Source organism: Chelonoidis abingdonii, chromosome 2 (genome assembly GCF_003597395.2).
Source record: "Chelonoidis abingdonii isolate Lonesome George chromosome 2, CheloAbing_2.0, whole genome shotgun sequence".
Classification (NCBI taxonomy): Eukaryota; Metazoa; Chordata; order Testudines; family Testudinidae; genus Chelonoidis; species Chelonoidis abingdonii.
In genome coordinates this window covers 303,528,058-303,543,002 of record NC_133770.1, presented here as the reverse complement: position 1 = coordinate 303,543,002, position 14,945 = coordinate 303,528,058, and the positions used below count along the sequence as shown (strand labels likewise).

Below are 14,945 nucleotides of genomic sequence, written 5' to 3'. Positions count from 1 at the left end.
AAGGAGTTAACTTGGGTCTGTCTGCTTGGGAAACAAGGCCAGCAGCTAGGACAGGGGGAGTCTGCAAGAGAGAGCTCTTACCAATCCCCAGGACAGCAGCAAACACAGAGACAGGAACAGCAGTAGCATCGGAGGATGGAGAGAGGACTCGATTCGCTTTCAATAATCAGGAGATCTCCAGGCATAAATTCGTTGTTCGTGGGGGGGGAGTTTAAAAATGGGGGCGGGGAGAGGGCCCCCCAAAGACCCCTAGCTGATCAGACCAGGTGGCAAAGCAAGGACCTTCTCCGAGGTCTGATCAGAAAATGTCTGGTTTTAAAGGCAAACTTAGGCAGTTTCCCACCAGTACTTTTGATTGGCTCCTCTTGATACAAGGGAGGAGAGAAGACAGAGAAAAACTGCAGGTAAGCATAGGCATGCCGGGCATGTTCTGAGCCACAGGTATGACTCATATGCTTAATTAGTTGGCCACTTCAGGTCTTGCATTTCTGGGCAGCGCTCCCCACACCAAGCCCGGGTCTGAACAAAGGAGCCAAACAAAGAAGCAAGAAGCCCCCTCCCTAGGCAGGGCAGTGGCTCCAGTTAGTCTGTACAAGCCATCCCTATGAATAGGGCTGTGACTTTAGTTAGCACAATGGCCGGGACGGGCGGCCACACAGGACAAACAGAAAGGAGAAGGGAAAAAGGAATGTAGCGGGGGGACAGCTGTAACAGACACCAGGAAGCCCTGGACCTACGGGCCTTCCACCTACCCAGCATGTGCAATGTGTGAGCCAATTGCTCAGCAGGGTGTTTTCCTGCCAATACAAGTGGTCACTCCACTGGGAGGTTGCCCAACAGCTCTTCTGAGAGTGGGGAGTTCCCCAGTCGACCTCTTTGCTACCGCTGAGAACCAACACTGTCCCCAGTTCTGCTCCGGGGCAGGGGCAGAAAGGGGGGCGATCTCAGACGCATTCCTTTTCTGGTGGTCAGGGCAACTGTTCTATGCCTTTCCACCGTTCCCACTGATAAGCAAGGTCCTGCAAAAAGTAAAGGCAGACGGGTCGAAGATTATCCTCATAGCCCTGGATTAGGCCTGCCAACATTGGTATGGGACCCTCCTGCAACTTCTAGAAACCCCTCAGTGGAGGCTGCCACTCCGCCCGGATCTCCTCTCCCAGAAGAGGGGATGCCTTCTCCACCTCAACCTGGCCTTGCTTCACCTGACAGTGTGGTTGCTCCATGGTTAAATGAGGAGGAGGGAAGGTGTTTAGAGGATGTCAGACGAATTCTGCTGGGGAGCAGAAAGCCGTCCACACGACGGACATACCTAGCCCCGGTCCCACAGTGGGATCTGAATCTAGTGCTGTCCTGCCTAACAGGCCCTCTCTTTGAACCCTTGGCCATGTGTTCTCGGTTCCACCTGTCTTGGAAAGTGGCATTTTTTGGTGGCTATCATCTCAGCCCGCTGTGTCTTGGAGCTTAGGGCCTTGACCTCGGAACCCCCATACACGGTCTTCCACAAGGATAAGGTCCAGCTTCGCCTACACCCCGCTTTTCTCCTGAAGGTGGTCTCCGCTTTTCATATGGATCAGGATATTTTCTTACCAGTACTCTGTTGTAAGCCCCATTCCTCCAACGAGGAATGCCGCCTACATACACTGGATGTACGTAGAGCGCTGGCCTTTTACCTGGACCAAACCAGACCATTCAGGAAATCCTCACAACTGTTCGTTGCATCGGCAGAGCGCATGAGGGGGCAACCAGTTTTCACCCAGCGCCTTTCCTGCTGGATCACCTCGTGCATACGCACGTGTTACGACTTGGCAGAGGTTCCCCTGCCGCCTATCGTAAAGGCAAATTCTACGAGAGCGCAGGCCTCGTTGGCCGCCTATGTAGCCCACATCTCTATCCAGGACATATATAGGGCTGCCACGTGGTCCTCTGTCCACACCTTTTCCTCACACTATGCGATCGTCTCCCAAGCAGCAAGGGATGATGCCGGATTTGGTGGGGTGGCACTCTGTCCTGGAAACCCTTAAACTCCTACCCACCTCCATCAGATATAGCTTGGAGTCACCTACTATGGAATACACATGAGCAATCACTCAAAGAAGAAAGAACAGTTAGCCTGTTCCGTAACTGGCGTTCTTCCAGATGTGTTGCTCAGGTGTATTCCACATCCTGCCCTCTTTCCCCTCTGATGGAGTTGTCTGGCAAGAATCAACCGAGGGTGAGGAGAGTGCGCAGCTCCCCTTATAGTGCAATATAGAGGCACCACTCCAGGGGTCACAGCGGTGCTCCCCCCCATGGGTACTGCTAAGCGAAAAACTTCTAGCACCAGTGCATGTGGCGAGCACGCACGCCTACTGTGGAATACACCTGAGCAACACATCTCAAAGAACGCCAGTTATGGAACAGGTAAACTGTCCTTTCCCCCTACCTAGACAACTGCCTTATCAAAGACCGATCATACGAAACGACATTAGAGGCCAATCATTTTACCATCTCCCTTTTCTACAGTCCAGGTCTGCAAATAAACTTCCAAAAATCCACCGATACTCACATAGCAAATTGAGTTAATCAGGGCGCATCTGGACTCAATTTTGACCAGAGCCTCACTTCCACACACCAGATTCCTCACCATCATACACCTCATACACACATTATCCATTTGCCCCAGAGTGGAGGCAAGACCATGCCTGCAGCTTCTTGGTCACATGGCAGCCACCACCTTCACGAATATGCCAGACTACATATGAGATGCCTTCAGGGTTAACTCAGCTCCATATACAAACCTAGCAGGCACAGTCTCCACATGATGCTAACTCCTCCAGCAAAGCTATTAGTCTCCCTACAATAGTGGACAAAAACGGGAAACATATGCACAGGTGTCCCCTTCCATCAAAATTCCCTTGTGCTTATGCTCACAACAAAGGCTTCCCTGATAGGCTGGGGTGTGCACCTGGGAGATCACACAACACAGGGCAGATGGTCCCTGTCAGAGACGCGTCTACACATACATCTTCTAGAGCTCAGAGCAGTCAGATATGCTTGCCTCCGCTTTCTCCCTATTATAAGGAACAAATCTATGTGAGTCTTGACAGACAATATAGCATGCATGTTCTACATCAACAGATGTGGGGGGTGGGGGGCGAAACAGAAGCCATCCAACTATAGAATTGGTGCATAGAACATTGCATAGAGATTACTGCGTCCTACCTGTCTGGGTGTCAGAACGCTACCGCTGACACATTCAGCAGACACTTATCAGAAGAACACAAATGGGAATTACACCCCACAATACTGCGACAGCTCTTCTCCCACTGGGCACCCCATCTTTAGATCTGTTTACCGCAACACAAAACTGCAAATTTCACCTACTCTGTTCCAGGGTGGGACTCGGGCCACATCCCTCGGAGACGTGTCGTAAGACCATAAGAATGGTCGTACTAGGTCAGACCAATGGTCCATCTAGCCCAGTATGCTGTCTACTGACAGTGGCCAATGCCAGGTACCCCAGAGAGAGTGAACCTAACAGGTAATGATCAAGTGATCTCTCTCTTGCCATCCATCCCCACCCTCTGACAAACATTCCTTACCCGTCCTGGCTAATAGCCATTAATGGACTTAACCTCCATGAATTTATCCAGTTCTCTTTTAAACGCTGTTATAGTCCTAGCCTTCACAACTTCCTCAGGCAAGGAGTTCCACAAGTTGACTGTGCGCTGTGGAACAAGACACATGTACGCTTTCCCACTGGTCCCACTGATATACAGAGTCTTGCGCAAGATCAAAGAGGACAAGGCCAGGGTTATACTTATTGCCTCAGGTTGGCCCAGACAGACATGGTATCCTTACCTGCTGCGCATGTCCATCCGCCCTCCAAGAACTCTTTCCAACAGACTGGATCTGCTCTCCAAGGGCGTCAGATTCTCCATCCACAACTGCAGAAGCTCCATCTGACTGCATGGTTCCTTCATGGTTCCAAACCCAAGAAGTAGCTTGTTCAGAGCAGGTCCAACACATCCTCCTGCACAGCAGATGAGACTCCACTAGTAAGAGTTACCTGCAGAAGTGGAAATGGTTCTCCATATGGTGCTCCAACAGAAACTTGCCACCCCAACAGCACGCTTCTCCCTAATATCTTGGACTACCTCTTACAACTAAAAAAAGATGGACTATTGCTCATCTCTATCAGAGTACACCCTGCGGCAGTTAATACCTTCCATGACACACTGGACGGGTTTTCAGTTTTCATCCACTTCACCATAAAATACTTCCTCACAGGCCTTCAAACCCTTTACCCTGAGATTCACCTACCCATAGCTACCTGGAATCTAAACCTACTTCTCCAAAGTCTCGTGAAACCTCTTTGAACCACTGGCTACCTCCTCCATACTACACATGTCCTTGGAAGTAGCTTTCTTAGTCTCCATAACATCGGCAAGAAGGATCGGGGAAATAAGCACACTAATGGCCTACTCTCCCTACACAATTTTCTTTAAAGACAAGGTTACAATGTGACTCCATCCCAAATTTCTTCCCGAGGTGGTGTCCACTTTCCATCTCAATCAGCCAATACACCTACCTGCATTCTACCCCCAACCTCATAAGAACTGACAGGAAATGGTATTGCATGGGGAGGGATAGCTCAGTGGTTTGAGCATTGGTCTGCTAAACCCAGGGTTGTGAGTTCAATCCTTGAGGGGACCATTTAGGGAACTGGGGTAAAAAATCTGTCTGGGGGTTGAGCAGGGAGTTGGACTAGATAACCTCCTGAGGTCCCTTCCAACCTTGATATTCTATGATTCTACTCTTGATGTCTAGGGTGACCAGCTAGCAAGTGTGAAAAATCAGGACAGAGGTTGTGGGGTGATAGGCACCCATGTAAGAAAAAGCCCCAAACATGAGGACTGTCCCTATAAAATCAGGACATCTGGTCACGCTATTGATGTCAGATGTGCAATTGCCTTTTCTTTGGACAGAACTAAGGCATTCCATAAATCTCCTAGACTATTCGTGTCCACTACCGAACAATTGAAGTGTACTGCTATTTCCAAGCAATGAGTCTCCAAGTGGATATCCAAATGCATTAAGTTCTGCTACCAGACCCAGAATGCTCAACCCCCCAAGGGCATTAAAACACACTGTACTAGAGCGATGTCAACATCTGTTGCATTCCTGCAAAATGTACCTATTACAGACATATGCAAGGCGGCTACATGGGCATCAGACCGCATGTTTGCCAAACATTACGCTATCACACAGGACACTAAGCAGACACCATAGTAGGCCACACAGTACTGTCTACTGTTATTAATGATGCAACTCCAAAGTCCCACCAACCATAGTGGGTACTGCTTCACATTCACCTGGAGTGCAGCACCCATAGGGATGGCACTCAAAGAAGAGGAGAAGGTTACTCACCTTGCAGTAACTGAGATTCTTTGAGATGTGTGCCCCTGTGGGTACTCCACTACCCACCCTTCTCCTCTCTACTTTGGCGTACAAATCAGACAACTCTACAGTAGAGAAGGAACTGAGAGGGTGCAGGACATGCGTGCACAGATAGACCCTAACGATGGCCCGAGACAACAGCTGGCCGCGTGCGTCCCGGCTAGGCACTGCTACCACAGATCTCCGATCAACGGCAGCAGGATGCACTGTCACCTGGAGTGGAGCACCCACAGGGACACACATCTCGAAGAACCTGTTACTACAAAGTGAGTAACCTCTTCTGCTGGTGAATTAGATACCAAGTGCTAGTTAACACAATGCGTGTTTGGTGCATATATATGTCCAAAACCTGTGCATGTGCTCATTTTCAAAGGTAGAAGAGACTTTGAACAAAAGCAACGTAATTTCTGAAGGGTTAACCCCTGTGTATTCTCTTGGACTGGTACAGAAATGGTTAGCCACCCTGAGAAAGAAATAGGAATGGAGGTGATCACCCCAGATGTGAAAACCACAGATGTAGTCTTTTAATAAATCCTGCCTGGCAAGAAATTCCACTTGTTTTGTGATGATAGCAAGAAAAGAGCTTCTTTTTCAGAATGCTGATCCTCTTCATCCAGCCCCAGTGGCTGCTAGACAGTGCTGCTCAGCCCTGTCACTGATATCTTTCTTCTCCAGGATCAGCAAGTGCCAAAAGGTCCTGACTCTCAAGGTCAGTCCGTATCCAACCAGAGATCGTTTTCACTATCCAGTCAGGCACAGGAAGCTGCTATCCATAATCACCTGACCAGGAAGGACTCTCCCATGATGGTTGGGGTGACAGCAACTAGTACAAAACTAGTGAGTATGGGCATTTGCCTTTCACCATTTCAAGTGGCTCATTGGAGCTGCACAATGTTCCTACAGCTGTACACCTTTCCCTTCAAATTCAGGCTCAGTCCTTTTCTCACTTTTGTGGTGGGATCATAGTCTATGTCTCTTCATATCTTGCTTGATCCCCACTGTCTTCTCCATGTTGTGGGCTCAGCCAGCACTCCTTCTCCTTTACAACCTTCTCTCCTTCACCTTCTGGACAGTTCTGCCCTATGCCCCTTCTCCTTCACACTGTGGGATTTGCCCTACTCGTTCTCTGCATAGCCAGATTCTGTCTCACTCCCCAGACCATTCCATTTCCCACACCCTTTGCTTCTGTATGAGGAATTGATTTAGGATGCCTGAGCTGTCTTTGCTCTTCTTTCTTACACAGAATCCAAGGAACACACAGTTTCCCAGCAGGGATGCGCACCCTTTTCTGAAGTCCAGTAAAAAGATGTTTCAGGTCACAGCAAATATGGGGGCTGCTGGATATCCCAAGGCATCGATGGGCAGTTACTCCCAGTCCTATGGGACCATCTGTAAATCTGCACTCCAGAATCTTCCAATATCAAATTCCTGCCAACAGGCACCAGCATTGAATACGCACCAGCACTGACCAAGTGGAGTACAGCCCAATCCACCCATCCACAGGCCCTGTAGGGAACAAACGGTTGGGGTACAACCCCACTCCCAGGCATTTGGCAGGACCCCAAATGCTAGAGAAGTGCTGCCTGCACTCATCATATGGGACCCAGTGCCACTTTCTCTGAGCAAGATCCAAGAATAGTCTGGCATTCTGATCCTTTTAACTTCTCAAGCCTGTGCAAAGCCACAAGGTAGGCAGGGGACACAGCATCATTTGTTTCCATACAATGCTGTAGGCACAGTTTATCTTTACATACTATTCCTCATATTCAGTATCACTGATAGCTACAGAAAGCTGCTTTATTCTGCTACTGGCTTTGTGTTGTTAAATATATCCAGGCTGATTTGTCCATCTCTATTGGCCTCAATCTGTGTTCACTGAATCCAAACTTTGGAGAGGAGCAGGTAACTAAGAATAGACCATTCTCTAAAGCCCAGGAAGACTAAATTTACCATGGATATCTTGAACTCCCTTCACTATATGTTCCCACTAATTCCCATGTCCTTTAGGGGCACAAAAACAGTTGTTAACGTTCTCTCTCTACAATAAAGTAGTTCCGTTTCTTTATGTATTTTTCTCCAGTGTATTTAATACTATAACTATCATGTGTGGATATACTATTGTATGTATTGTAATAATAAACTGCTTATATTTCACTGAGGGAAGTACCTTCCTTTCACAGTATGTTGTCCGCTGTGTAAAAGTGAATGAGAGAGAATCACTAGGGAAGTGCTTCCTTGTCTAATGACCTGACACTGATTATACATTCACTTGTCTCTCCCAGAATGCAGCAGTCCATGAGATGCCTTGCTGAATCATCATAAAGTCATTATGAAGCAACAGTAGTCCTAGCATAGTTAAGGCTAAAGTTAACTTCCTGCTTTAACTGCGGTCTTTCAAATGCTTTCCCCTCTCAACTTTCCCCAAAAGAAGCCACTGTCCCTGAAGTTTCACAAACCACATCTCATTGCGGGGTAGTGTTTTTAAATCAGAAAAACAATATTCAAATTATTGTGTTTTAAATATTTTTCTGTCACCAACTCTGAAAATTTTCTAAACTCTTGTTAGCCCATCATATCTCCAGCTTTGTCTATAAATTCAAAAGATGGTTTATTTAGCTGGCTTTTCTCAGAAGTGACTTTTATTGTTTCTGGGAGAATTACAGTGATACATAGTTTAAGGAGCTGGTGTGTATATATATATATATAGATATATCTCCATATATATATATATGTCTCTCTCATAGAACTGGAAGGGACCCCAAAAGGTCATTGAGTCCAGCCCTGTGCCTTCACTAGTAGGACCAAGTACTGATTGTTGCCCCAGATCCCTAAGTGGCCTCCTAAAGGATTGAATTCACAACCCTGACTTTAGTAGGTCAATGATCAAACCACTGAGCTATCCCTTCCCCACACTAAGGTAGGAAAGGAATGAGTTAACTAAGGACTTCTTAAGTTAGGGTTATAAAGAGAAGATAAAGGATGGCTGGGGAGGGCCTCAAGAGGAAAAGGAAATGGTGACTTTCACAGACCATCAGGGAAACAGTGTCAGGATCTCCTGGGCCCTGGCCAAGATGAGGCAGCAAGAAGGAATTGGGAAACTCACCATCTTGTGTACAAGAGACTTCTGAGTTCACATTGATTTGACTTTCTCCAGTTGAAGTAACCCATCTTCTATTTGCTGTTTAGCTTTTATTAACCAAACAGAAGAAAGCCATGGTCCTGACTCCTTGGTGATTGAGCCAGAGTAGAGAAATGATCAGCACAGAGGTATGGGGGGACTGAGTGTTAGGACTCAGTATTTTGTTTCTGTTTAACAATTTCCTATATAGTGTGCTGCCACCCTTACTTCTGTGCTGTGGCTTGTGGTGCCTAATGCTCTGCCTGCGGCTAAAGGCTGGCTTTGTGCCGTCTCACAGGGGCTGCATCTTGCCAAAGTCCACGGTCTCCTGCAGCCCTCTGGCCACTCCTGGCTCACAAGGAGCACCATTTCAGATTTTGGGGGCTGGGGGGAAACTTTAACCATGTTCCAGAGACTACTTAGGCACCAGAAAACTCTAGGGATTTAGGGGGTGGGGGGGGGCAGGAGGGTTGCAGATAACTTAAGAATTAGCTCACAGGAGTGCAGTATCCAATTCCTGTATAAAGAAAGAAAAAAATACATGCAAACTCCAGTTAAAGCCATATTTTAAATGTATATGTAAATTTAGAACAATCAGGAGATAATACAGCGAGATATTTGCAATCCCAAGCCTTGAGGTATCAGTTTTGGAACTTGAACAGAGATATCAGAAACACGAGTTTGATACTTTGTACACTATCTTTAGTAAAGATAGAAAAAGTAAGCACATTTTATTTAATAGATGCACTCTATGTTACTGCCATTATCTACTCTGTTTTAGTCAATTGTTTTTCATTCCACTAAAAGTGTATTTACTTAATTTTAATATACATGATTAAGGCTTTTTTCTCTTTTATTAAGAACAGGCATTTATGTTTACCAATCACAATCATCTATGTGATTCACTAACATTTGACTCCTTCATTGCTGTCGGGGAAAAAGACCACCACCTTGTTAATTTGATCAGACAGCCTGAGGCTCCTTTATTGATCTTACAGAATACAAGTATGCATACAGGGAGAGCCAGTGAGTCCCCTTGCAAGGGGTAGGCTGCTCTGTCCCTTACAAATTTCACCAAGCTTATAAAGGTTAAAACTGCAAAACGTCATATTGATTACACAAGTTATTTGCCTTTTTTGGTAAATTAATATTGCAAATCAGCAGGTTATTTCCAGGTTGTGGTATTTCCAGTTATTGTTTCTTTTGCAATTATACTGACTGTTCTATAACCCCTTGATTGCAATTGCATATTGCAAAAGCCATTACCATATAGAATATTGCAAATTAGCAAACTATTTTAACAGATATCATGCGCTTGGGCAGTGTTGAGCTGGTTATCCTGTGACCCTTCCTTGGAATTACCCTCAGCAAGCAATAATTGGCACACTATACTTGCTAATAGCTGAGCTGGCACTCAAGGGACCCCTGGTCCCCCTCCCAGTTCCTCTTTTGTTAGTGTTTCCTACCCCTGTGTGCTGATAAACAAGTTGCTTTTATTTTGCATTGGTTAGCTAAAGCCTGAGGCCTACATACATGGGCCTGTAAAACAATTGCAAAGCTTGTTTAATGAGAACCATACCATAACGGAGGGGTTCTATTTTTTATCATTGCTAATAGCATTATACTTGGATCTGCATTTATTTTTGTACAAATTTTAAGTTATTTTACAGATTAAACTAAAAATACAATTTGAAAATAAGCGACCTTCATCTGAACAGTGTCTAAAGTTATGTGATTAGCTATTATTTTTTAAACTGGCACTGATAAAATGAGTATACGCTTAATTTACATTCTAGAAGGATACTATTTGAGTGTACTTTTTTAAATAATGAATGAAAAAGCACAATATGGTATTGAAAGTAATAATGATAATTACTCTAGCCAGGACAGGCTAGGCATTTTAGAATTCATTACTCAAAGAATTAAATTTAAGCACAAGAAAGAAATAAAATTATGAAATGCACAGATGAGTCAAAAAACTAAAATAATAGCACTGTAATCCTTAAACTTTGAAAGAATAAAATTACAGAGAATATATGTGCATTTTGACAGGAAGTACCAAGTAGTAATAATAAAAACAACAATAATAATAATACAAGTGTGTATTGGGGGGGAGTGTGTGTATTGGGGAGTGAGAGACAAAGTGTTTGTGTGTGTTCAAGAGAGAGACAGACAGTGTGTTCAGGGAGTGAGAGAGACAAAGTGTGTGTGTGAAAGACTATGTTGGGGGAGTGTGAGACTGTGTGTATGTGTGTGAGACAAAGGGTGTGTTTTCGGGGAGTGTGAGAGAGACAGAGTGTGTGTGTTGGGAGAGTATGAGAGACAGCACGCTGTCACTTTACGTACAGCACTCCACTAGGCTGAAGACTTGTTCAGACAGCAGCAGCAGCCAGCAGCTCCCACTCCTGACCTAGGGTATGTCTACATTACGGGATTATTCCGATTTTACAGAAACTCGTTTTTTAAAACAGATTGTATAAAGTCGAGTGCACTCGGCCACACTAAGCATATTAATTCGGTGGTGTGCGCCCATGTACCGAGGCTAGCGTCGATTTCCGGAGCGTTGCACTGTGGGTAGCTGTTCCATAGCTATCCCATAGTTCCCGCAGTCTCCCCTGCCCACTGGAATTCTGGGTTGAAATCACAATGGAAGAAGGGGCCAAAACAGTGTCGCAGGTGATTCGGGGTAAATGTTGTCACTCAATCCTTCCTCCATGAAAGCAACGGTAGACAATCATTTCGCACCCTTTTTCTCTGGATTGCCCTGGCAGACGCCATAGCATGGTAACCATGGAGCCCGTTCAGCCTTTTTTCACTGTCACCGTATTGTACTGGATGCTGCTGACAGACGTCGTACTGCAGTGCCACACAGCGGCATTCATTTACCTTTGCAAGGTAGCAGAGACGGTTACCAGCCCTATTGCACCATCTGCTGCTTTGGAAATTGGCGATGACGGTTACCAGTCATATTGTACCGTCCTCTGCTGTCATGGGTGCTCCTGGCTAGCCTCGCTGAGGTCGGCCGGGGGCACTTGGACAAAAATGAGAATGACTTCCAAGGTCATTTCCTTCTTTATGTTTTGTCTAAAAATAGAGTCAATCCTGCTTAGAATATGGGGCAACTCTACTAGAGAACCAGAGAGCACACCTGCTCTGGGTCAGAGCCCCAGATAACCCACAGAAATGATGAGCTGTATGCCATTCTAGGGGGTGTCCCTGCAACAACCTCACCCGTTGCTTCCCTCCTCCCATAGGGCATGGTACCTCCCCCCTCTTCTCTTTCCCCCGTCCCAGTCTTTCCCTGAAGAGACCGTAATCCTGGCACAGGGGAGTTTCTATCCTAGAGCCTCACTAGAAAGAAAATCCAAAGGTGAGAAAAAGAAAAGCTTTAATATAAAGAAAAAGAACATAAAAATGTCTTTGTAGCAAGAAACAATAAGCAGGGTCAATGGCTTAAAAGAAAATATAGGAAAAAACAGCCTTATTCAAAAAATAAATACAATTAAACATTCCAGCAACTTACACACAATGTAATACAAAAAAAACAATAAGATCTATTGTTTTTCTACCTTGGAACTCACAACTTGGAAACTGAAGATTAGAAGCTGAAGATAGAAAGATCCCTCTCAAGCCGAGAGAACAGACAAAAGACACACACAAAGGGACACACGCCCAAACATCCCGCCCTGAGCTTTTAAAAAATCCGTTCCTGATTGGTCTGCTGGTCAGGTGTTTGGTTCCCTTGTTAACCCTTTACAGGTAAGAAACATTAACCTTAGCTATCTGTTTATTGACAGTCAGCAAACTAGAATTCCCTGCATGCCATGTAGAGTTCCCAGACAGGATGCAACAGTCTAGTCCAAGACCAGAATTTAAAGGGGTGGTAGCTCAGCAAATGAAACATGACTAAATGGGCAAGTTTTTCAAATTTGTTTTAAACTCGCCACTTAGTGTAACCTTGTGGTAGACCAGACTTGAAAGGTGTTAAGACATGTTAGGTAATGCATCTAACTAGGGCAGGCCTGGAAAACAAGAATCCATTTCACAAAATCTTGGAGGTTGTTGACCTTTGGTTTGCCTTCTTGAAGAGGAATGAAACCAAAGACCCTTCCTTTAAATTTTTTTTAAAAAAATAGAAAAGCTTAAGCCCAAAATACCCAATAGTCAAGCCAGTTAAGACATCCCTGTATGTGAGAGACTCAGCTTCAACTCTCAGCTCTGCCTGATAGACATGGAGAGGCTACACACAACACTCACTGTCTGTCTGTCCTGTCTTCTATCTTGCCTGGTGCTTAGGCACTCACCTGGGCTATAGGAGACCTGCATTCAGTCATGATCTGAATTTGGCAGGACATGAGAGTTGAAGCCTGGATACCACATCCCTAGTGAAGTTCCATCATTGTATGGCTATTCTGAGGTGGGTCTCTTCCTGCATCACCCCTGCATTTCAACTAGAAATTCCATCCTGGACCCTAGAAACCTTTTGGTGAACATTTTTTACCAAACTGATTTTAACAAAAAAATAAAATGCTAGTAAAAAAGTGTTGATCTGATGAAGAATTCCTGTACTACCATCAAACTGTAAGTGGGAGTTAGACTACAGGCCGTTGTCGACTGATCACTCCTGGGAGGGTAGACTAGATATTTTAAAACTATCTTTATAATGAAATGCGGTCAGCTCTCAGCTGGCAGCCCTCAATTTAAAATTAGAGGCTATGACATTTTACAGAGGCAATGATGGATCTGGTGTCTTGTAATATGAAGCTACAGATGGCCGTGGTTCATAACTAGATAACTTTCTTGAGATGAAACAAGGTAACAAGTGTCCAAAGTGGCGTAGGCTAGTAGGCCAGGCTCCATAGAACACAGCCCAATGACGGATAGCTCAACTCACCCTTAACCATTAGGCGCAATTCCGAAACCTTTGGAATTCATCTATACTAACACTTAAGCCAATAAGTGTCGGAGAGCACCTATGTTGACTTCACACTAAGTTCTTCGAACACTAAGATACTGAACACAAGTAGGAGAGACGCTGCGGCCATGCACCGAAGCTTAAGGAGCCTCCTCCATGACAGCTTACTTTGCTTAAAGAAGCCTTTGGTGAAAAAAGTACACTATATCCACTGGATCCACCTTGTCCACAATGCTTGTTGACCCCTCAAAGATTCTAGTAAGATTGGTGGAGCATGAATTCCCCGTAACAAAAAGCGTTGGACTTTTTCCCAACAAATTATGGTCTGGGACAGTTTGTTTTTTACTATAAGTTACCAGTTTTTGCCCGGTACTCAGAAGTCAGGCTTAACCAGTCTATAATTGCCAGGATCAACCTCTGACCTTATTAAAAATTGGCATCAAATTACTATACTCATTCATCTGGGGTACAAGAAACGGATTTAAATACAGGTTAACAGACTACAGTTAGTAGTTCTGCAAATTTACATTTGAGTTCCTTAGAAGTCTTGGGTGAATACTATCTGGTCTGTTTGATTTATTAACTGTTTTTAGTGATCAATTTTTGTTCCAAAGCTCCTCTAATACACCTCAATCTGGGACAATTCCTCCGATTTGTCACCTAAAAAAATACAAAATCTGAGCCAATCTCCCCCACAATCCTCAGCCTGAAGAACTGATCAAAAGAATCATTTAGTTTCTCTGCAATGGCCCTTATAATCCTTGAGAAAGTGCTCCTTATAGCACCTCAATCATCCAGTGCCCCCCACTGGTTGTTTAGGCAGACTTCCCTTCTGATGTACGTATAACAGATTTTGCTGTTACTTTTTGAGTCTTTGGCTACTGTCTCTTCAAGTTCTATTCTGGCCTTACCCTAATTGTTTTTAACACTCAATTTGCCAGCATTGTAGGCCTCCTTCTGTTTCCTCTCTAGGAATTTAGCATCCATATTTTCTAAAGGATGCCTTTTTGCGTCTCACTGCTTCATTTATAGAAATCATAGAATATCAGGTTGGAAGGGACCTCGGAGTCATCTGTCCAACCCTGCTCAAGCAGAAAACCAATCCCCACTAAATCATGCCAGCCGGCTTTGTCAAGCCTGACCTTAAAAACCTTTAAGGAAGGAGATTCCACCACTCCCTAGGGAACCCATTCCATGCTCATCACCCTCCTATTAGTGAAAAAGTTTTTCCTAATATCCAACCTAGGAACCTCCCCCATGCAACTTGAAAGACCATTACTCAGTGCGTCATCTGCTACCACGAGAATAGTCCAGATCATCCTCTTTGGAACCCCTTTCAGGAGTTGAAAAGCAGCTATCAAATTCCCCTCATTCTTCTCTTCTGCAGACTAAAACAATCCCAGTTCCCTAGCCTTCCTCGTAGGTCATGTGCTCCAGCCCCGAATCATTTTTGTTTCCCTCCCACTGACACTT

At 45.0% G+C, this 14,945-nt stretch overlaps 1 protein-coding gene across 1 annotated transcript in view; it reads left to right on the top strand.

Moving 5' to 3' along the window:
* The window catches only part of MAPK15 (mitogen-activated protein kinase 15), a 73,082-nt gene extending 65,457 nt beyond the window's left edge, over nt 1–7,625 (top strand). Inside the window, exons 13-14 of the mRNA XM_032787266.2 lie at nt 6,115–6,276; nt 6,683–7,625. Coding sequence (XP_032643157.1) covers nt 6,115–6,276; nt 6,683–6,907 — 387 coding nt within the window. The 3' untranslated portion in view covers nt 6,908–7,625. The remainder of the gene's footprint in view (nt 1–6,114; nt 6,277–6,682) is intronic.
* The last annotated feature ends 7,320 nt before the right edge of the window (nt 7,626–14,945 follow it).